The sequence below is a fragment of the Myotis myotis genome, unplaced genomic scaffold (genome assembly GCF_014108235.1).
Source record: "Myotis myotis isolate mMyoMyo1 unplaced genomic scaffold, mMyoMyo1.p scaffold_m19_p_3, whole genome shotgun sequence".
Classification (NCBI taxonomy): domain Eukaryota; kingdom Metazoa; phylum Chordata; class Mammalia; order Chiroptera; family Vespertilionidae; genus Myotis; species Myotis myotis.
In genome coordinates, this window is record NW_023416335.1 from 208812246 (window position 1) to 208835262 (window position 23017).

General features: G+C 54.6%; 2 protein-coding genes across 15 annotated transcripts in view; one reads left to right on the forward strand and one right to left on the reverse strand.

Annotated features, from left to right (window-relative positions):
* SGSM3 (small G protein signaling modulator 3) overlaps window positions 1-2066 on the forward strand; it is a 47146-nt gene extending 45080 nt beyond the window's left edge. For 5 of the 6 annotated variants that reach the window (XM_036297949.1, XM_036297948.1, XM_036297952.1 and 2 more), the window contains 6 exons: window positions 68-138; window positions 248-296; window positions 373-458; window positions 1216-1338; window positions 1428-1488; window positions 1605-2066. In XM_036297949.1, the coding sequence (XP_036153842.1) occupies window positions 68-138; window positions 248-296; window positions 373-458; window positions 1216-1338; window positions 1428-1488; window positions 1605-1685 (471 nt within the window). In that variant the 3' untranslated portion in view covers window positions 1686-2066. Of the gene's footprint in view, window positions 1-67; window positions 139-247; window positions 297-372; window positions 459-627; window positions 1339-1427; window positions 1489-1604 lie in introns of those variants that run through there. The other variant, XR_004965854.1, reaches the window with a different exon arrangement.
* Window positions 2067-2304: 238 nt separating this feature from the next.
* MRTFA (myocardin related transcription factor A) overlaps window positions 2305-23017 on the reverse strand; it is a 195634-nt gene continuing 174921 nt past the window's right edge. For 8 of the 9 annotated variants that reach the window (XM_036297939.1, XM_036297946.1, XM_036297938.1 and 5 more), the window contains 11 exons: window positions 20615-20670; window positions 18223-18298; window positions 17193-17354; window positions 13491-13666; window positions 12948-13079; window positions 10194-10447; window positions 9823-9994; window positions 7716-8744; window positions 6689-6850; window positions 6374-6434; window positions 2305-3641 (listed from right to left, as the gene is read on the reverse strand). In XM_036297939.1, coding sequence (XP_036153832.1) covers window positions 3130-3641; window positions 6374-6434; window positions 6689-6850; window positions 7716-8744; window positions 9823-9994; window positions 10194-10447; window positions 12948-13079; window positions 13491-13666; window positions 17193-17354; window positions 18223-18298; window positions 20615-20670 — 2792 coding nt within the window. In that variant the 3' untranslated portion in view covers window positions 2305-3129. The remainder of the gene's footprint in view (window positions 3642-6373; window positions 6435-6688; window positions 6851-7715; window positions 8745-9822; window positions 9995-10193; window positions 10448-12947; window positions 13080-13490; window positions 13667-17192; window positions 17355-18222; window positions 18299-20614; window positions 20671-23017) is intronic. The other variant, XM_036297947.1, reaches the window with a different exon arrangement.

Sequence of the window (23017 nt, forward strand, 5' to 3'; positions counted from 1 at the left end):
TGGACCCTGTAGCTTTAACTTGGAACCTACCCCATTGTCCCTGATGTTCTCTCCCTACAACCCCCAGGCAGCAGGCCGGGAGGTGGAGAGAGACTTCGACTCAGTGTATTCTCGCCTGGTGCTGTGTAAGACGTACAGGTAACTGGGCCCCAGTCCCCCACGTTGGCAGGGGTCCTGGCAGCATCATGGCGGGAGAGAGCAGCCCAAGCCTGCACATCTGGCAACTTTGGGTTCCCCTCTCCCCCAGGTTGGATGAAGATGGCAAAGTTCTGACCCCGGAGGAACTGCTCTATCGGGTAGGCAGGGCCATGGGTGAGGTCTGGCTCCTGGGCTGGCAGCTGGGGCGCCTGTGTGACAGCTGTGTCCTCCCAGGCAGTGCAGTCTGTGAATGTGACCCACGACGCTGCACATGCACAAATGGATGTCAAGCTCCGCTCTCTCATCTGTGTGGGGCTCAAGTGAGTGTCTGTGCCTACCGTGGGCGTGACAGTCCACAGTTGGATGAGTGGCAGCCTGGGCTGTGGCCCTTGGGGGGAGCAGGGGCTGTGAGCTGGGCCTTCTAGGCCCCCAGGAGTTGGACAGACAAATGGAAAGTGGCAAGGGTGACCCCCAATGATCTTTCTCCAGCACGAGACCAGCTGCTGCTTTATGGGGAAGGTGCTTGAGGATTTATGAAGCACAGACTTTAAGCAACATGACCAGTGAAGGGGCTTCCCAGAAATGAGTCTGCTGCAGCAAACTAGGGAGGGGTGCCTGCCTGAGAGGCCTTGGGCATTTGTGAGGCTCAGGTCTGGGTGAAGGAGATGTTCCTGGATTGGCCCTCTGGGGTGGGAGGAGGAGTGGTTTGCAGAGGCACAAATGTCCCCGAGACATGCTCAGAATATGGCTGTGACCCCAGCGGGCTGGTGAGTATGCACTTCACTCCTGGACTGGCCAGCAGGGGTCAGTGATCCCACCTCCTTTACTCTCAGATGCAGAGGAAAGAGCTGATAGGACTGAGGGCCCTGTGTGTCTCCCAGTGTGAGGGAGCTGGAGCCAGGGGCCGAGAGTAAAGGAGTTGGGGGTCACCTGAGGAGGCTGAGAAGTGGAGGAAAGGGGGCTGGGGTTAGAGGAACCCTGAAGTGGCGATAGCCCAGTCCAGCACTGGAGGGGAGAACCCCACTCATGGTCCTCAGAAGGTTCTGTGGATGGCCCACTCCCCCCACCTGTCCCCAGTGAGCAGGTCCTACACCTGTGGTTGGAGGTGCTCTGCTCCAGCCTGCCAACCGTGGAGAAGTGGTACCAGCCCTGGTCCTTCCTGCGAAGCCCCGGCTGGGTCCAGATCAAGTGTGAGCTCCGGTGAGGACCCTGCTCTGGTGGCCCTGGGGTAGGGGGACCGAAGGAGCTGACCTGAGGGTGACTGACAGCTTCCCCTTCCTCCCCTCCAGTGTCCTCTGCTGCTTTGCCTTCAGCCTCTCCCAGGACTGGGAACTTCCTATGAAGAGAGAGGTGGGTGGTGGGGGTTGGTCCTTAGCCCAGCAACCTGCCTTCCTCCTGGAGGGCTGCGGTGGGTGTGGTGGCTGAGGCAGGGCCCCTGCCACCTTGGGCTTCCTCGCTCTGTGCAGGAGGAGAAGAAGCCCCTGAAGGAGGGCGTCCAGGACATGCTGGTGAAGCACCACCTTTTCAGCTGGGATATAGATGGGTGACACACTTCCTCCAATGGCCCTGTCACACCCAGACCTCTCCCAACCCGTCGGCTATCAGAGCAGCTGCTTCCTTAAGAGAAGGGCGTTGGGATGGGGGCTGACGTGGTCCAGGCCTAACCCAAGCTACGGGACCAAGGGAAGACGACACTGGAGTTTGGCCAGGCACCATGGTAGGGAGATTGGAGACACCACCCTGGTGGCAGCCTGGCTCACTCTATCCCTCCCAGTGTCTATGGAGGCTCCAGGCCCCACCCTCACTACTTGTACTGACCAAAAACCTCATGAGGAGGTAGAGAGCCACCTCTGTCCGCTTTTGCTCAGGAAGGGAGTGGGGGTGGCTAAAGGCTCCTTGGCCTGTAAATAAATTGTCTTTGAGAAGCACCTTCTGTCTTCAATCCAATTGGGACCATAGAACCCTATGTCCAAGGTTCTGTCCTTTCTGGAATGGCCTAGAACGGACAGCCTGGCTGGGAAGGTGGGGTTAGGGTGTAGGGCCCAGCCATACCACCCACCTCATCCATAGATTGACCAAGAGGGACTAACAAGCTGGTCTTTTTTCTTTTATTTTAAAAAGTTCACACAGTTTCCCCACCCCTGTCCCAGCACTGGTGACCCCCCCCCTCCCCAAACCCCTAGAATAACAGTGACAGCCAGAAGGGAGGCTGGGCCCCAGGGCAGGAGGAAGCCATAGTTTGACGGCTACATCTGGCCCCACTATGGCGCTAATGCCCCTCCTGTCCCAGGGCCGTGGTGGCTGCAGTGAGGCAGCAGGACGGAATGTGGGCAGGTGGCCAAGATGCACCTCTGCCCTCGTGGCACTGATAACGAGCAGGACAGGTGGGGTACAGGCTGTGATGGGGTGTCTACATGTCAAACACACGTGATGGGTGGAGCAGGGGTCTTCAGACCCTTCTATATGTGCACAGTAGGATGGGAAGGAACTTCATCCACCTCTTACCCCCCAAAAATATATGTATATATGTATGGCGATATATAATATAGAGGTATGTACACCTGTACAGAACATGTTTGCCACCAACCACTAAATGGTTACTCTACAGCAAGACACTAACATGGCAGCGCCTCCCCCAGCCTAGGAAACCTGGGGTTAGGGTCACGGGGAATGGAGAGGTAGAGGCCCAGTTTTTCTTTCCCTTGTAGGGAAGAGAAGGGAAGGAGGGAGTTCATACCTCGCCCACCTGAGCAAACTGTAGCCAGGCAGGTACCTCCAACCTCACAAAAGGAGGTCAAATAGAATGTCCCTGGCCTGCCCAGGTCTCCAAAACCCCTGGGTGACCCTGAGCCAGGGAGGGGAAAGCAGGGCCTGTGATTGTCAGGACTCACGACCACGCAGAGCTGGATCCCGCAGGAGAGAGCTGAGCTCCCTAGAGTTCCTGAGGCTCCCCAGCTTCCAGCCCCTCCAGTTCCCTGGCAAACCTGAGAGCTACAAGCAGGAATCCCAATGCAGCTGCAAGTCATGGCCATCAAGGAAGTCCGTGGAGAAGAGGCTGGGGGCCGTGTTGCTGAGTGGGGCCAGGCTGAGCACGGGGCCACCTGATGACAGCTCCAGCCAGTCCATGCTGTCCAGGTGGCCATCAGCCAGGTCCAGGCCCATGCTGCTGGGCTCAGGGGCAAAGTGCAATTCCGAGGTGTCCATGGGTGAGGGGGGGTGGTCCAGGATGGCAGAGCTGCTCAGCATCTGACTGTGGAGGTCGTCAATGAGGGAGAGGGGCTCTGGCCCCTCATGTCCACCAGTCAGCAGGGGTAGCCCAGTGCTGCTCTCCAGGAAGTCCTCCAGGCGCCCAGGAAGGACAGGTGAGGTCGAGGGCAGGGCAGCCTGGGGAAGCTCAGCAGAGGGTGGGGACTGCGTGGCCAGGGGCGACCCACAGGCTGCTGTTGTGGGGGGCTTCTCTTTCCCTGGCAGGGATGGTGGCTCCTTGAAATCTGCTGAAATTTCTAACAATCAAGAAAGTGAAAGGATGTCAGAAACCAGGCCTCAATAGGACCTAAAGTTGGATTCTACCTTATACCATGTATGTATAAAAGTTAACTCAAAATGGGTCAAAGATCTAAATTCAGGAGCTAAAAATACCAAATTCTTACAAGAAAACTGGACTACAGTAAAATTTAAAATTTGTACATCAAAGGACACTATCAAGAGACTGAAAAGAAAACCCATGGAATTGGGAGGAAATATTTACAAATCATGTATCTGATGAGTGATTCATATCCACAACAAAACCCAACTGAAAATGGCAAAGGACTCAAAATTTCTCCAATAGAAGGTACACAAAGGGCCTATAGGCACATGAAAAAATGCTTGACATCACTAGTCATCAGGAAAATGCAAATCAAAACCACAATGAGGTACCGCTTATCCACTGGGATGGCTATAAAGAATATACTTATTAGTGATATGGAGAAATCTGAACCCTGTCCACTGCTGGTATGCATGAAAGGTGCAGCTGCTATGGAAAAGTTGTGTGGTTCCTCAAAAAGGTAAATATCGAAAACTATGATCCAACAACCCCACTTCTGGGGATACACCCAAAATAAGTGAAAAGCGCGCAGGGACTGAGAGATCTGTACACCCATGTGCACAGCAGCATTATGCAGAGTAACCAAGAGGTGGAAACAACCTGGGTGTCCATCAGCGGAGAATGGATCAACACAATGCGATACACCCATTTGATGAAGTATTCAGCCATAAAAAGGAAATTCTGCACATGCTATGTGTATGAATCTTGAGGGCAGAACCAACGGGGACAAAGACTGCATGATTCCACTTATGTGAGGTGCCTAGGAGAGTCAACATCATGGAGACAGAATAGGACAAAGGTTACCAGGAACTGGGGGGAGGAGGGCAGGTTACTGTGAAATGGGTAAGCGCGTGTCAGTATAGGATGAAGAAGTTCTAAAACAGTGGTGATGGTTGCACAACACTGAATGTACTTAATGCCACTAAATTGTACATTTAAAGTGGTTAAATGGCAAATCTTGTGTATTTTACCATAATAAATCAAAATTATGCAGAAACCAGGCTTGCTCCCTGACCTAGGTCCTATCTTCCCACCCACTCTGCTCCCGTCCCAGCTGGACACACTGCTCTGACCAGATGACCAGCTCCCTCTGAGGTAGCTTGTCAACCTGCCCAAATGCCACCACAGGATGCTGCCACTCTACCCATCTGATTCAAATGCCCTCTTCTCCTGGCATCCTTGCCACCTTTTCTCTGGCCACTTCTCAGCACTCCCCTCCTCTTTCTCTGCCATCTCTCGAGGCTGGAGCTCAAGGCCTGCTCCCTTTCCGCTTCCTGCACAATCTCTCTTCTGTTCTTGGACAGCCTCATCCCTCCAGTTTCAGTTCCTCTGAAGTTCACACCCAGGCCTCTCCAACTGCCCAGGAGCCTCAGTGCTACCTGCCCTGAGGCCCCACTGCAGACCCTGGCATCCAGGGAGTCTCCCTAAGATCAGAATCAGTGACCTTGAAAGTAATGTCAGCTTTTGAGCTTTTTTTTTTTTAAATAAAATGTTGACATAAAATTGACCATTTTAAAGTGTACAATTCCATGGCTGGACTCCCACTTTACCTTCCCATCTTAATCCTCTTCCTATTGACGTAATTAAGCAGCTGAAAGAGAACTTCCACACACTCTGCCTCGTGCCTGCTGCCACCAATGAAATCCCTGTGCTCAGACTCTTCCAGACCTGCTGCTTCCCACACCTTCAACCCACTTAAAAGGCACTTGCCCCCAGTCCCACTGTAACACCCTGGCTGAGGTCCCCGTCTTCCCTGACCGCCCATCAGCAGCCCTTGGCTTCAGAAGCGGCTCACTGCCCAGCCTCATCTGCTTGTGTCCCCAACTCCATCTCATTCTTTCTGTTCACCCAGCCTCCTGACTGCCAATCTAGACACCAACAACTCCCAAATTACTGCCTCCAGCCCAGACCTCACCTGGGCGGTGTCCACATTGATTCCTCCAGTTTTGGGGACATAATCTACGCCCAGCTGAGGCTGCACCTTATATGTCCCCCCCCCACACACCCCACCGGAGCTCCCCCGCAGTCACACAGCTGCATCCTAGTGACTCAGGCTGAAACCCTTGGTGTCATCCTTCCTAATCCATTAGGAAGTCACACTGGCACTCCAAAATACACCCAGGCTCCAGCCTTCTCCGCTTCACCACTGCCTCCTAAGCCTCGTCCCTGGCCTCTGGCCTGGATCACTCCTGGCTCCTGCCCTTACACCTGAACACTCCTCAAAGATGTGTGGTTCTGGCGTCAGAGTCAAAGCTCCTCTACCCTGCACCCAGGAGGCCTTGTGATCTGTCCCTGCCCTGACTTCTGCACCTGTTCACCAACCACCCACCATGCACCTCAGACCTCTCTTCCCTCTTCATAGCACTTCTCTAACATGATATAATTTGTTTTGTCGTTTATCTCTCACAAAAAGGCATTCACTGTTTTGCTCATTGCTATGTCCCAGGGCTGCAGGGACAGTGCCTGCCAGGCAGTGGGTGCTGGGTAAAGCGAACGTGTGTTGCTACACCCCCTCCCCCAGCCCCTGGAGAGCATGCATCTCAGCCCTTGCTGTATCTAAAGTACAAAACCACAATCGATCAACCCACTGAGGGCTGGAGACAACCTATGGAGAAAGGAGGAGGTTGGGGAGGCAGCTTGGGGCCTTACCTCCACTCTGAATAAGAATGTCAAACAGGTCATCCATCTGTTGGCTCGAGGAACCATTTTCCTATGGGAGAAAAATAGGAAGAAAAAAAAGATGAAAATCTACAACAGGAGGCCCCCAGCCAGGCTCAAGGTATAGATAGGCCTTCTTCCCCTCTGCCCCTGAGCCGGCAGCCAGACCAGAATGGCCCCCTCCCTCAGGCCTCTCTGACCTCACAAGACTGGCTCCTGCCTACCCCTATCCTCCAGCTGGACTCGGGGGAATTGCGGGAGCCCAGCAGCCTAGGTACCGCCCAACGTGGCCAGGCCTCAGTCTACCTTCTTCACCTGCTGTCTGGGCTGCTGGTTCACGGCTTCCTCATAGCCAGGCGGCTCCTTCTTTGGCAGAGAAGTGGAGGTCCCAAATGGGGGCTGTGGCAGGTGCTCCAGGTCCATCTGGGCTGCTGGGACAGGGGCTGGAGAACCAGGCTGGGACAAGGGCTGGACAGAATGGGGAGAGGAGCAGTGATTGGCGTGAGGGAAACAGCCCAGGGATCTGCACACTCAAGGAGCACAGGCAGGAGGCGCCTACCGTCTAGGCCAGGCCATCTTGGCCAGCTGCACTGGCTTTCGGGAAGCTTTCATGAAAGCCGTTGGGGAAGAAGGAATAAGGGTTGGGGGAGGTCCTGACCTCTGATCCTGCAGAGGGTGGGGTGAGCATGGAGTTTGGTGCAAGCCACATGAGAGGGAGGGGGCGCTCTGGGCTAATTCCTCCCTTTCTGTCTCAGAGCCCTTGTCTCCCATCCTGAGGTGCCTGGTTCCTGTCACTGTCCCCTCCACCCTGTTCTGCAGGGCTGAGGCCACACAAAGCCTAAAGCAGGCTGGGTGACGGGTCTGGGCTGTGAAGGTGGCAGCAGCAGGGAGTCAGCTGCCAATGGCACCTTGGTGGGACAGCTGGCCTGAGTGGGGAAGAGGAGTGAAGGTCACCGCAGGCCCAGCCCAGCAGCCCCTCCCTGACCCTCACCTGGGGCCCTGTCCCACTCCCATGGAGCAGAGGCAAGAGTGGGCCCTAGCCTGGGTGGGGGCTGCTCAGGGCCCTCTGCCAGGGTGCAGGATGTTCTGGTAGCAATGGCCCGAGGAGATGGGCAGTCACTGATGGTTCTACCCTCATGGGTGTGGGGTCATGGGCAGGTCCCTTAACCATCCCAGATCTTAGTACCTTCTTGGTGACATGGGGATGGAGGGTTGAAGGGAAGATTAAAGGAAGGCAGCCTAACTGCCCCACCATGGGGGCGGCCAGTAAACAGGCTGTCATTAGAAGTACCACACACACTCCTGTGTCCCCTGCCCTCCCACACCCAGGTACCTGCTGAGGGCTCCCACTGGCCAGGCCAGGGCTGTCTGCATTCTTATTGGTCACGGTGAGGACAAGGTGGGTCCCTGCGGAGTCAGTGATGACGGTGGGAGGTGTCACCCCTTTGATGAGGCTGGGGCCCTGTGGGCCCAGAAGCAGCTGGGGTGTGGGGGCCGGCTCCGGCTCAGGCAGCATGGCTTCCTGCTTCACCACCACCGAAGGAGGCACCAGGGCACAAGTGTCTACGTGGTGGGGAGTGGGGGCCGCCAGGCTGGGACTGAAGGGATGAGCAGGGCCCAGGGATGGCTGGCTCAACTGGCAGCTGGAGAAGCTGTTTTCTTGCTTCACTGGGACGCCAAGAGGGGCAGGGGTGGGGGCGGGGGCTGGGGCTGGGGCTGGCGGGGGCTGCTGGGCCCGCTTCTCCTGCTCCAGCTGCAGCCTGAGCCACTCCACCAGCTGCTGCTTCTGCCGGAGCATGCGGGTCAGCTCCTCAATCTGCTTGTCCTTTTCCTGCAGCATCTGGTCCTTGTCACGCCCCTCCAGCTCTGCCCGCACCCCAGGGCTCACGCAGCAGGACCCGGCCCGGGGACCCTCCTCCTTCACAAGGATCTGCAGTGGCGAAGTCTGCAGGGTGAGCTGGGTCAGTGGTGATGTCACCATCTCGCCAAAGGTGTCCCCAGGTGTGGAGTTCTCATCTCCCGTGCTAAGCAGTGAACGCTCTGAGGGAGTGGGAGACACGGGGGGTGTGGAGCCCGTGCTGCCAAATTTCACCACTCCATTGCTGGTCACCGTAGCCACTACCACCTCGGCTGGGGCCAGGCCTGCTGCCACCAGAGCAGGCCCCGTGCTTAGCCGGGCTGCCGGGAAGGCTACCACCACCTCGCCAGCCTTGGGCAGGATAGAGGTGGCAGCAGGGACCTTGGGGGCTCCGGGGGCAGGGCTGACTTGTTCTTGGTAGGCACGCAGGCGCTCAATCAGGTCTGTCTTGGTGCCAGAGACGGGCAGTGACCGCAACTTCAGCTCCTGCTTCAGCTCTGCCACCTGCAAGGGGATGGAGAGTCAGGGCAGCAGGGGATGAAGGGAACTGGGTCCAGGAAAGAGGGCACCAGGGAAGGATGGGAGGGACAAGCTTTTTGTCTGTTAGGCCTCGTCTATTCAGGCCTCATTGGTCAGTAACTATACATCAACCGTCTGACCCTCCCACAGCCCTGAGGGTAAGACACATGCCCCCAGCCTCCTCCCTTTTTCCATCCTCACCATCCCGGGGGCCTGGTTAAAATGCTCCCTATCCCGCGTCTGGGCGGGACGTGCCCTCAGCTATCTCCAGCCCCAGCATGATGCTAGTGCTCAATACATATTTAATGAAGTGACTGGATTTTACAGATGAGAAAACTGAGCTCACAAAAGAAAAACGATTTCTCTGAGATCACAGAGCTAACGAGCGGCAGAGTTAGGAGCTATGGCGAGGTCTGATGGGCGCTGAAGCCTGTGCCCAAATGCCCGCACGAGGCCTGTGACTTGCTGTAAGCAGGCCTGCTCAGGAGGGGCCTGCTTGGTTCAGGGGGCAAACTCTCGGAGGAGAATTCGATCCACCGTATATGCTGATCAGGCATAGAAAACAGGCCAGGCCCCAAACATCACCCGCCCCTCCAAGGTCCCAGGACACGAGGATGGGCCACTCCCTTCCCAGGTGGCTCAGCACTGGCCCAGCAGATAGGAGAGGGGTTAAATGCAGAGTGGAAAGGGTGGAGGTGCTGAAGTGGGCAGCCCCGAGTCTGAATCAGGGCTCTGCCACCAGCCAGACCTCCATCCTGAGCCACCTCCAACAGCTCATCCTCAGTGGGGAATACTCCCCGTTTCCCACACTGCACCAAAGAGGCTGAGGAAGAGGAGAGACACACAAGGGCTGAGTGAGCCCCAGGCCCTGGACAGGTGCTGGCTGATGCCGTTTGTGGTCATGACCCGTGACAAGGCTGGTGTCTCGACCAGAGCCAAGCAGGCCTTGAACAGATTCCAGGTGCCTCTGCCAGAGCAGACCCAAGGCTGGAGCTCTGCTCTGCCTGCCATGAGCGTGGACCCTGGGCTGGCGGCTTTCCCTAACTTTGGGGTGACCACCTACCTTCATGTCGTCCAGGTTGGCGGGCAGGGCTCCCAGCTTGCCAGTCAGAGAGGTGCTGTTTTGACGTGCCAGCCCACTGGGCCCAGGGGTGCCCGAGCTGGAACTGGTATTGGTAGTGGAAAGGCTGCGCATCGGGGGGACCCCACCACTTCCCAGAGCCTCACCTGCCGGCCTGAGGAAAAGATAAGGCAGAAATGAGCACCCACCAAGGCCCTCCACCCCAGGGCTGGGTGGAGATGGTGTGGGGCCATTCCTGCAGGATCCAGACCAAAGGATCCTTGAAGGCTGGGGCTCACCCACCCGAGACCGGGCATCTGCCTATCTTGGGGTGCCCACGGGTGGGATGGGCAGGAGGGGGAGGGGGTTCCTACTTTGGGGGGGCCGGCAAGATGGTCTGGTAGTTATAGTGCTGCTGCTGCTGCTGGTTGAGGATCTGCAGCTGGAGGAACAGCTGCTGCTGCTGCAGGATCTTGGCGTAGGAGGAGTCCATGGGGGGTGCCCCCTTGTCCTGCTTTTGGTCCGGGGGGATGTACTGGTGATACTTGAGCTTCTTCACCTTTGGCTTCAGCTCCTTGGCTTTCTTGCTGCGCTGCGACTTCTCGCTGGCAGACTTGGGTTGGCTTTGCTAAGGGCACAGGAGACAGGGACCGTCAGGGGGCATCCTGGGCTTCCAGAGGGAGGCCCCCAAGTGGGAGGCTGGTGGCCGTCCTATTGTAACGGAGTGGCTTCTGAGGAGGCCTCCTGCCCAGTCCCACTCTCTCCATCCAAAATCAGTGCCCAGATTGTCCCAAGGAGGGGCAAGGGCTGACAGAGGGAGCTGCTTCTAGGCTGGAGGGAAAATCAACCAAAAAATATAGTCACTGTCACCCCCAGCAGAGGGAACATGACAAGAAAGTAGAACAGCTGTTTTTGGAGCGTGTGCCATCCACACCAGGTACTTCACAAAGACCAGGTCGTGCAGACCTGCAAGCATCCTGCCTGGGCAGGAACCAGCAAGTCCACGTGAAGATGAGGAAACAGGCCTGTGAAGTCCCTTCCCATGGTCGCAGTGATCTCGATCTCACCACGCGAAGCTGGGACTCCAAAAACTGTTCCTTCACCAAATGGGCCTCCAAGACCCCAGCAGGTACAGAGCCTCCCACGTGAGTGTCCATGAGGACCCAGCAGACCAGGAAGGGCCAGCAGGTCCTGCTGAAAGCCTGTGATGGGTCAGGAAGGGTGGAGCTGGACAGAGGCGGAGCCAGCAGGGCGTGCAGGCAAGGCTGTGGTGGGCCTAGTCGCCTTTGAGCGGAGAGTGTTAGACAGAAGGGTGGAGACGGTGCGGGATCAGCAGGGGTCTCGACCAGGTGGCAGTGGGAGCCAATAGGAAGGTTTGGGTAGACGGACTAGAGGAAGAGGGGACAAAAGGAGCATGAGGCAGGTAAGCAGTTCAAGGGTTTATGGCTTTGAGCTTTGGCAACTGTGACAATGGTGGTCCCTTCATGGGAGTCAGGTAGAGGTTCTGAGTTTGCTATGGAGCAGCAGTTCTCAACCTTCCTAATGCCGCAACCCTTTAATACAGTTCCTCATGTTGTGGTGACCCCCAATTTCATTGTGACAAATTGAACATAATGAAAGCATAGTGATTAATCACAAAAACAATATGTAATTATATGTGTTTTCCAATGGTCTTAGGCGGCCCCTATGAAAGGGTCGTTCGACCCCCAAAGGGGTCGCGACACACAGGTTGAGAACCGCTGCTATGGAGCATAGAAAGAGAAGACGGCAAAGCTGGCAGAGCAACTGGGTGCGTGAAGATGGGCGGGGGGAGGACGACCCAGAGCGGCTTCAGAAGGGTGGAGCCGAAAGGGACTAAGGATGGAGGCTGGGAGCTGGGCCTGGGGCACCCCACTGAGAGGGAAGAGGAGGAAAAGCCAAGGGAAGAGCAGCCGCAGAGGAAGGGCAGGAAAAGCAAGAGGAGCGAGGAGCACGACCCGTGGGGGGCAGAGGGGGCTGGGGGAATTAGGAAGCCTTCAGGGGGGCTCACTGGCGAGTCTGGGGGCTCACCCCAGAGGAGAGGAAGTGTAGACAAACACATACACATTCTTTCAAATGTGTGGTGGTCAAAGGAAGGCACCGGTCATATGACGAGAAGCAAGTCTGAAGGAGGAATTTTTTGGGGAAAACCTTTGACATCTGTGGCCAATCAGGAATAGAGCACAGAGACAAGAGAAGTGCCTGTGATGAGGGAGCAGCCCAGAGCCGGCAAGCGCTCTGGAGCACCCGTGACCAGGCCCAGGTGCTGGTGCTTCCTCTGGGACTAGGGGAGGCCTCACAGAGACCATGGAAACGGCCTGGGGCACAGCCCGCACAGGAGGGCACCAGGTAGCTCCACCGATGAATAGGCAGCAGGCACAGCAGGAGCTCAGCTAAGGGGAGAGAACGCGCACCTGGTCAGCCCACAGCTGTGAGTGACAGGAGCAGAGGACCAAGGATGACCAGAGATGCCCAGCTGGGCCAGGGCCTGTGTGCCAGGGGGGCTAGAGAATGAGGGAGACAGGGAAGCAAGTAGGGCCGGGAAGGAAGGGCACCTGCCCAGCAGAAGCACAGCCTCTGGTCTCCGAGACTCTAAGGCGGAGGCTCTGAGGGAGGGAGGACTGGGCAGCGGTTCTTGGTGCTCAGCACAGTGTCCCCCACGCAAGGTCCCCAGTAGGTATCTCGTGGGGTTGATGGTAAACCCAACCGCCCCTGCAGGTATTTCAGGTCAGGCCTTGACCGAGAAGAGAAGCGTACGCCTGGCACTGCCAGAGGAGTGACCGAGGGTCCATCTGCACTTCTCAGTTGTGTCGCTTGCAGAACAGGGTTCCTCACCGCCTCTCGAGGCTGTCAGTGACCCAGAGGGGACGGGTGGGCATGTTTCCACGGGGAGGGCAGGGCTACAGGCCTGAAAGCCCAGCCCAGAACCTGGCACACCGTGCTCCGTAAACAGGGGCTGTAACCCTGACAGCCAGCATCCCCGAGAACAGGAAGCACTACCACATTCCTCAGCGCTTTGCTGAGCCCTGACCCCCTGCAGCTGTCCCTACCCTGGGATGAAGTCTCAGCAGGGCTAGGAGGGGCACGGGGTACAAGCTGGAAAATTGTACCTTAATGAGCGTGGGGGTGGGCTTGGCGGTGGGGACCGTGGTTCCGTTGGTGAGGCTGGGAGGCAGAGGAGGCTGCTCTGCCAGGAAAAGCGTTTCTCTGGACTCTGGGCCCACTGGGAGTTGAGACACAACCTGAGAGAGAAGGGGAAGTGAGGATGCCTCCCTTTCTGGCTGCTCCAGAGGGCGGGGCCATCCCAGGTGGCAGTGTATCCCAGCCCTGCCCTGCCCTGCCTGGAGGTGGGTGGCAGCCACTTCCTTGAACACCATTACTGTCAGGGGCAAAGAACTAGAAAAGGGAGAGACAGAGGGTGGTGAAAAGATCACAGAACTGAATGAGTGGACACGGGTGGGCCAGGAAGGCTAACAAACTGCATCCACTGCCGACACCTCCCTTCCCTCAAGCAGCCAGCCCTTGAGCTCCCAGGGAAACACCCCTCCCACTTCCCTGTGTTGCCTAGTCCAAGTGAGGGACCTCGAACTGGGCAGCTCAGCAAGTCTGGGGCCCTGAGGAGCAGGGGAAGCGTGTTGGTCAGGTCAGCTCACCTGAGTGGGGGATATAGAGGTGGCACTGGGCAGTGGCTCGCTGACTCGGGCTTCCAGGGGTGATGGCACTGAGCCCTGGGACTCCTGGCTGGCAGGCTGCTCAGGGGATAAGGCATCGCTGCTGTCCTCATCGAAAGAAGAGCTGTCTGCCACTTTCGGGTAATTCACCTGGCCCACTGAAAGCCAAAGCCCGAATATGACTCCTCTTCCGGCCCCAGGGAAGGGGGAGAGGGGTGCTGCTCACCACCCAGAGGCTGTCCCAGCAAGGTGCCCGCTCCTTAGCCCCCACACCCCTCAGCCTCCTCGCCTCCACTCCCCAGCGAGGCAGACAGGAGAAGGTAGACCAGCGTGCAGGCTGGGAAGTCCTGCTGAGCCAGCAAAGTGCTTCCTGAGAAGGAAAGGCCTGTTCTGCCTCTTGCTTTTCACGCTGTACTGCCGTCAGTCTTAATAGTCAAGTTCTCCACCCCCACCCCAGGGCCCCGCCCATGCAACCTGCTGCCTCCTCTATCTCAGATCCCCTGCTATTAAAGGCGTTTTATTTCCATTCTATGGCTGCACAAAACTCTCCTCTCCTCCCCCGGAGGCTTGTGGGCCCTGCAGTCAGGGCTCTGGGTGTGCGAAGGGGCTCTGGAGTGCAGCTCCTCCCTGGGCTGCCTACACAAGTGGAACGGGCCCACTGTGAGTATGGTGGCCTCCCTTTAGTGACTCGCAGCGTCCCAAGGCCAGCAGAAAACCCATCCTATGGCGATTCCCACCCTCCCACCCTGGGCCGGTGGCCGTGAGCGCAGGTGCTCCTGGGCTGGCTGAAGCCAGGCTGAGAGGGAGAAGTAGGAGGGGCAGGGTCCTGGCATGGAAATCCCAGGATACAGCCAGAAGGAAAGATAGTAAGTAACAGGGGCAAGTAGGATATTTCAAAAGACCCATGTCCCAGCCACGGCCTCGGCGCGGTCGGGGGAGAGGTTCTGCACCTACGGCTGTCCACACAGAGGAACCGAGGCGGTGGCCGTGCCGTGAAGGTGAGCTGTCGGCTGTGGTGGGAAGACCACAGAAAAGGAACAAGAACAAGCCAGTAACTCTCCCCTCCAGGGCCATGACCTGGCTCTCTCCTCCCTGGGACTAAGAAGGAAGTCCCCTAGTTTGTTCCCCCACCAGCTAACTATGAGATGGAGCCAGAATGCCCAGGGCAGGGCTGGCTCGCCCCTCCACCCCGCCTGTCGTAGCAGAGGCACACACAGCACACGGAGGTCAGGTCGCTGGCCACCGTGGACTTCCTGCCAGTCACACACCTACATTTTCTCCCATGATCTACTCCCAGGGAGGGGTCTGCTCTGGAGCAGCAGCCACATGATGGAACCAGGAAGAAGAGCTGCAGCTGCACCCCTGGGCCGTCCAACCCAAGGAAGCTGCTGGCACTGAAGAAGCCCGAGGCCCGGTGCAGGCCAGGGTCCCAGCAGTCCGCTCCTCTCTGCTGTGCCAGCTGTCGGCTGCGTGCAGGGTGTGGAGGGACAGAAATGGGTCCAGGCCTCTGGGAGTTTATGGTGCCATCACCTTGGAGCTCAGTATATGCTCCACTCAAGGGAAAGGACGCTGAGGGGACACTGCAGGGAGGCTCAGGGAACTCTGGAAGAGAGGGCCTTGGCATGACTCACACATCAACCGGGGGTGGCCTGGAGGAAAGGGTGTGAGTGTGAGCAAGCGACTGTGGGGGACAGAAAAGCCCCCCTTGTAGGTTCCAGAACTGTCTCAGCTCCCTCTCCTCCCCTCTCCTCCCTCTTCTCCTCCTCACCCCACTCCTTCCTCAGTCACAGTCTGCTCCACTTCTCCCAGCCTAAACACCCTTCCTACCCACCACACCTCACTTTTCCTTCTCCCCTCACCTTGTGAACAAATGGACCACATTTGCTGTCACCATTTCCTTACCTCCTGCTCATTCCTCAACCAGCATGATCTGCCTTTTGCTGGCAAATGCTTCTCTCCCGTCACCAGTGATTACCTCAGTGACAAACTAAACTACTCCCAGGCCTTAAACGAGCTGCACCCCACCAAGCCTCCAGGCACTGCTCCTACTGTCCCCTCCGCCTGGAATGTCCTCTGTTCTCCACTTGACAATGTGATTCAACCTTCGGGTTGACCCCAAATGGGCCGTATCATTCCCCAGCCCTTGCCACCGCCCCCAGCCCTGAGAGAAGCCTATCTTGGCAGAGCTCCCTCTGTACCTGACACACAGTCCACTAGTCCATGCTGTCCACCATGGACGGCACTGCTAACAGCAGCAGCCCCTCCATGAGCCTCCCCAGGACCAAGGACGTGCTGGGCTCCTTGTCCTACAATCCATGTGACTCAGCTATGTCACAGGGCCCATGCCTTTCTGCTACACAATGCTGGCAACTGCTCAGAGCCAGACTCAGAGATTACTTGTTTATACATCAGTTTATACATCAGACCACATTCTTTGAGGGAAGCATCATTGTTTGTTCCTCTGCAGGCCTTCATAAGGTGCCTGGCACATTGCCAACTCTTGGCCAATATTTATCAGGTCTTGGCTGGCTGAAGAGTCCAGAACTGACCTTGGCTCAAACACTGGCCTGTAAACTAGGAGCTGTTGTGGAATCTGGTGAAGATCTGGGTAGGAAAACACTGAGATGAGGCAGGTGGATGCCAGGGCAAAGCAGTGAATAAAAGGGCTCTTGGGTGCCCAAGGTGTGCCCACCTCCAGCACAGTGGCTCCTCCTACACTGTGGCTCCACCGTTTACAGTGCAGATAAAGCCCTAGAAACTACAGTCCCCTCTGACCCAGGCTCAGAGCACAACTCGCCATGCTTTGGGGTCCACTCCTGTGGTTTTCCTCTCGTACCCTGCCCATGGCGGGAGCAGTTGAGCCTCCTTCCCCTGAAGGCACAGCTACTTCCCAAGGGCAGGAGCAGACAGCCTTGCCCAGGTTCAGGTTTTGGGTCCACGGTTGCAAAGAAGACATATCTGTACCAACAATTCCCAAAATCTAAGGGAATCACGTCTAACCACCTGACTGGGACACATGAAGCCCTGCCCACCTTCCAGCTCCACATCACACTCTGCCTCACTCCCATGCACGCACTTTCCTTTTTACTCCCCTGCAGCCCAGCCCAGCCTCTGACACCACACCCCACTGGCAGGGTCAGGTTGGGAGGCCCTCTCTGTGTGCCCCCTCCAGCACAGAACTTCTTCTGCCTATTTTACCTGCCTGTGTCTGCTACTAGACGTGAGCTCTGTAAGGCCAAGGGCCTTTGGGGCTGTGGTCCTAGCACCTAGCCACTGCTTGGATCAATCAATATTTGAAAAGTGAAATACCTGTGGAAAGTGCCAGCTCCAAAAAGAGATTTCACTGATAAAAAACCCAGTAAGGTACAGATTTCTAATCTCTGGCATTTCCGCATATTTACACACATCGATCCTGACACCCACCTACCCTGTGAGACAGGAATCAGCCTGGGTTTACAGAGATGAAGGTGGACAGGCCTCTTTGTTATGCATCTATGCTGCCATGGCGCTGATCCCTGTGGCCCCGGCACTGTTCCAAGTAACACAACCTGTTTATCAGGCTCTCGCACTCTGTACCTCAGTTCCCCAAGTCAAAGCAAGAAGTTGAAGGGCAAGAAGTCCAGAGCCCGCCCCCACCCTCTGCTTCTGGCCTGCAAGTGCACACAGGGTGTCTGGCTTCCTCACCGATGAGGGCTTCTTTCAAACTGGACTCCACAGGCAGGATGTTCTTCTCCACCAGCTCCATGGGGCCAGGCCTCTGCGCAATCTTCTCGTTGAGGTCATCAGCCAGCCTGGCTCTCTTCAGCTTCAGCTGCTTGGCCTGAAGGGAAGGCTCAGCCGAGGTCTCTGCCCGTGGGAGAGAATGGAGTGCAGGAGGATGTAGAAATGGATCTGGGTTTGCCCTGGCAACTCCAGAGCAGTCTCCTTCCCTCTAGGGAAGGAGCAGAGACCATCAGAATGCAAAGCGCATCCCAGGTGGAAAAGGGTGGCCCAGCTTAAAGTTTCACGAGGACAGAAGGAGCCCCTACTGTGGACTGTGTGGCCACACACAACAATGGCCACCAGGCCAGAGGACTCCCTGAGGTGGAGCTACAGAGCTGAAAAGAGCACTAGACAGCAAAGTGACTTTCTCAAGCTTGCTGTGTTACAGGGCAATTCACCTCCCTGCTCTGGGCCTCAGAGTCTTCATCAGCAAAATGTGTGGTTCACCCTAGGAAAGTTCTCTTCCAACCCCAAAGGTAGCTCAAAACTAAAAAAATGGATAGATTCACACTGCTTTCAGCAGCCACTGCCTTCACTAGAATGTGGGGAGAAGCGTGTGCTGGAGCCAGGTGGAGTGTGTCTGGGATGACCGTACTTTACATCACAAGTGCTCAAGTAAATGCTGAGTGAATGAATGAATCAGTGAATGAAAAAGAGAAAGCAAACGCATTTAAAAACAGATCTTAGAGGGGAAAAATTTGTATCAAGAGATGACCAGCTCCAGGGCCATCTTGTGGCCACAGGAGAAAGGATAAGCCAGCCCAGCAGAATGTGTCGTGCTTCCAGGGGAATTCCCGGCAACCACAGCACTGCTGTTTCAGCGTGCTAAGGCTCGGGCTTACCCACTGCCTACAGAAATGTGAGTGACAAGAAAGGGAAGAAGAAATGTGGGTGGTGAGGCGGTGAACACACAGTGAGAACAGGGTTTAGAAGCATTGCCATTTTAACACACCTTCCAAAATGTGCATCCTGACCAACTCTGACCTCTCCGGCCGGGAACGAATCTTCCGTTTCAGGTAGTCCTCTGTCTATAGGGAAAAAAACATCAAAAAGCTCTCAAATCCAGATCACAAGCTTATGGCATGGACAGGGCCAAAAAGCAGCGGTGGCTGTTGGTCACCTCTGCAGCCCCCACCATCTCAGTTTGGAGACTACAGGGTGCTGAGGCCCAGGGCAGCCAGGGGAGGACGTATCTACTTCCAAGTGCACCAGCCAAGGGCACCATCCGTCAAGAATATTTGTCGGTCTGAGGTTGGACTACTGATATATATTTTTAAAACTCTATTACTTTTACTGTTATAAAATTAGTATTATTTCATCAAGGAAAATGGAAAATTACCAAGCAAAATGACAATAAAACATTTTAATCATCTATTGTTAGTATTTTGGGATATTTATTTCTAATCATTCGTCCATGTGGAAGACAAGTTTGATTTTGCAGAGCTGTAATAATACTGAATATAATTTTATATCTTGTTTCAAAAAATTTGCATGATCTTATAAGCATTTCCCACTCATTTTGAATGACTACCAAATAGAATACTAATTTTGATACATGGTGTCAAAACTCTAGTTCCTTAAAGTCCAATGTAATCATTTCCGCATTTCTGAGACTCCAAGCAAACTAAGCCATTTCTTCAACAGTCCCAAGCCGCCCCACTGCCTGGCGCTTATGTTATAATGTGACCCCAGATCTGTCTGACTCCAGAACTTGGGCTCTTAACCTCTGTACCAGAAATTTTCAAACCATAGGTCAAGACCATTAGTGGTTCAAGATCAGCAGAGAATGGGATAGGATAAGGTACAGTAGGGTAGAGCAGAGGAGAGTAAAAACAGAAAAAGTATCAGAGCACACTGCACGTAGGAAAGCGTGTAAAGACCTGGTTCTGTCCTGCCTGGTCCCTATCAGGTGCCTGGGCTCTGACTGGGCAACCTGTGCCAGCCTGGGTTGGTGCCGAGCTCTCCATGAGATGGTTTAAAGCGGCTGAGGGCACTGGATCTATCACCCCATCTGCAGTGGGCAGAAAAACTGCTCTGGCTGCTGTAGAAGATGCTAGAACAGGTGCCAGACACTGCAGAGCAGACATATTTTCTAAGCCACCTGAAGTTCTGAGCAGTGGCCAAGGCCAAGGCAGAATACAGTACTGCTTAAGAAAATACCTGGAGTCCACAGACCAAGGTCTGAGTCCCAGCTTTGCCACTTGCTAGCTGGAAAAATTACTTAACCTCTCTTAGCTGCAACTATAAATGAAAATGATAATAACACCTAATTCATAAGAGCTGATGTGAGCATAAATAAGAAAATGATATAATTTTACATGAAAAGTACTCAATAAAATAACAGCTGCTCTAATTGGCTCATATTTACTCCCTCCCTGCCTGCTTGAGATGCAGTCAGGAAGTGGTGCCAAGACTTACAAATGGGTTGGGGGCACAGGCAATGCCCTTCCTACCCTCCCCCCTCGCCTACCCCCATATTCTCTAACTCTCCCGGCACTACAACAGTGCAGTTTGTTACTGCTTTGGTTCCCAGTACCCATGACCTCATTCTTCTCGTTCTCTCTAAGAATTAATCATGATTCTCCTTAGAACATTAAAAAAAAATAATTTAAAAAGAGGAGGTAGTAAGGAAAGTCTTGGAGGTAAACATTTTCGTCCCTGAAAGAGCTGTGGGTCTTGGGGTACCTCAGTCTGTGACCCTCCCTTTGGGAGGTTCTCTTCCCTTGTCTTTTACGGGAACGACCAAAGTGAAGGGGGTGCGAGGGGGAAGCGTGTTTTGGCGACTTCCCCATCTCCGCCCACACTGGGCAGAATATCCCCCTGAGGCCCCTGAGGGAACTGAAAGCAAGGGAATAGGCAGCAAGCCAGGTGCAACAGCACGAACCTGGGCTCAGAGGGGGCCTAGCTTCTGCCTCCACAGCCTCTAGTGGACACTGGCTGCTGAGGACACATGAAGACCAGTGCATGCCATCCTGGAGAGGTGTGGGCAGTGCAGCCACTGACATGGAGGGACCACCGATGCTGTTCATGTCCTAATGTCCACAAAAGGTTATGGTGGAGTTTATACATGGGAAAGACTAGTGTCTCCAAAGCAACAGGAGAAAGGCTCGGTGAGCACTACATACTCTTAAAGGCAATAAAGGAGAAAACTTCTGATCACGTTCTGCATCATCGCGCTGGGAGATGGCCGTGTGGAGATGAAGCAGAAAAGGTAGAGCTTGCTAATTAGAACTGTGAGGCATGGGCTGGCCCTGGAGGCACGCTAGACTGGGAGGAACGTGACCGGCAATGCAAGGGGCTCTGGGAATCTCTTCAGAGGCCCTAGAGAAGAATGCGTGCCTTACCCTGGCCCGTTCCAAGCTCCTTCTCTGTTCATGAAACGCAGCTGGACTTTTCAAAGCTGTTGGGAGAGGAATCAGAAAAGAATTCCTTTATTAGTGAAGCATCATGTCTACCGCTACAACTTACCATGGAGAAGGCATCTTGAAGTCAAGTTAATTTTAGCAGTGCTATTAACAGCAGCTGAAACGACGAAGAAAATGGCACCTGAGTAAGCGTACACTTTACGGTTCAGCTGCCCCATTAAAATAATGGTGGTTACTTTTTTCCTAATAGGAGTAGTCACTGGCCTAAGCTTAAGCTCTATAAAGTGCCTCCATCGAATATAACTAAAAAATATCCTGGACCCATTAGCCGCACAATCCTCATTGATCGGCCAACCTCCACCAACAGCGACTGGGCCTCACCTTACTCTCGGGGAGATGGGGACGTGGGAAGGATCAGAGCTGCGTGTCGGGTCCACCTGACTTCTATCTCATGAGGAACCACAAAGTGACCAAACTGAATGGGGCTGTTAAACAAAATGACATGTCTACTTGGGTGCCATTTCCTTCTTCATTTCAGCTGATATTAATAGTGCTGCTAAAATTAAACTTGAATTTCATCTCTAAGGACTAAAGGAACTTCACAGTGGTTGTAGGTTTGACCCTGGTGCACACACACAACCAGCAGCTGACAAAAAGGGCTCTCTGCAGCCCGTCAGGGACTCCGCTCTATTCTGGGGCCGCCGCCGCCACCACCACCACCACCGGGACCACAGCTCTCGACTCAGCAAACAACACTGAGGGTGGGAGACCCAAATAGGACCCTCTACAAATTCGGCACCATGAAGAGAATTCTGTGTCAAAAACTTGGCTAAAGTGACAAATGACGAGTTGGGACACCCTGAGGACAAGAGGGGGAAAGGCCCGACTCACTTCAAGTAGGGAACACTAGCAGTAAGGGAAAAGGCACAGACAGCGGTCAGTTTCACTGCTGCTGCCCTGGAATTTCAGAACAGCTGCGGAACCGTGTGTGAAGATAACTGCTGCTAGGCTGCTGGCTGTGGTAGGAGTGCAGGGTAGGGAGGCGCTAAAAGTAGCCAGAGCATAGATATGACCTATCCTGCCTGGGCCTTGGCGCTTCCTCCCTCCATCCCAACCCTGGGCTTCAGCAACAGCAGTTCCAGAACAAAGCTCCAAATGTCCCAGTAGTACTTATTAAATAATAATAATAATACTAATTAAATCTTGGTGTTAAACACACACACACACACACACACACACACACACACACACACACACACACCTATTTCAAAAGATGAGTTGGGAGACCATCCCATTTTTTAACAGCAGGGGGAGCTATAGGTTTAAAAATGATCTGGAAGGAAACTACAGCACAGGCTGGAGCCCCAACAAACCAGGCAACCCAGCTCTGCTCTGGGAGTTCTTGGGCATCTTAGTGGGTAAGCAGACAGCCCCTGTGCCTGCTTCTACTGCATTAGGCTGACTCAACTGCAAAATCCAAAAGCCCTGATATGCAGGAATCTGTACTAGGCATGATGGGCCCGCAGGGAACGAACGCAGCCTTACTCTCTCCTCGGAGAGCTTATCACATGGATAAGACCATAAGCACAAGGAATCTAAGAGAAAACTCACAGTGTCTGCCTCACCCCACCCCAGCTTTCTTTCTGCCTTGTTTGTCCCCACAGCACTCCTCAGGGCTGGTCCTCTCTACAGTAATACTACCTTTCTCTTACTTGTTTATGGTCAGCCTCCTACCACAGAAGCTTCATCGGGGCATGGCAGGGGTTTTGTCCATGTCTTTCATTTCTGACAGTATCCTCAGTGCCTAGAGTACCCAGCACACACTCATTCAATGAATTAATGAATATTCTGTAAGAAATGGATACCAAGTATACACGTGACAGGAAAACTGGAGGATTCTGTGGTGGAGCACTAAATTTTCATTGGGACAGCCAGAACTATGGCTGTCATCTGGGTTCAAAACCTTACAGAAGTCCTATAGAAAAATCAAGGCATTCCTGTTCCTGTCCTGGGTTCTACCAATGACTACTGGTGTGATACCGGTATGACTGTTTTTTAGGGTCTCATTTTCTTCTCTGTAGAGTGAGAATCTGTCTATGTCCCAGAACTCTTGTAAGAGTCAAACGAGAGTGAGAGCGCTCAGAAGCAAATGGTACACTCTCTGATGCCTCAAAGGTGCTGCTGTCATCAAATGCAGTGCCTGGGTTGAATCATGGGTTCAATTCCCACACAAGCCAGCTATAGTTTCTGTACCACAGCCACACATTATCTGTCTAAAAACCCAGCTGACTTGCTGAATCAACAACCTATGTTGGCTATCCCCAGGGCTAAGGCACAAATCCAACTTTTGAAAAAACAACTCATGAAGCCCAGAATGTGATG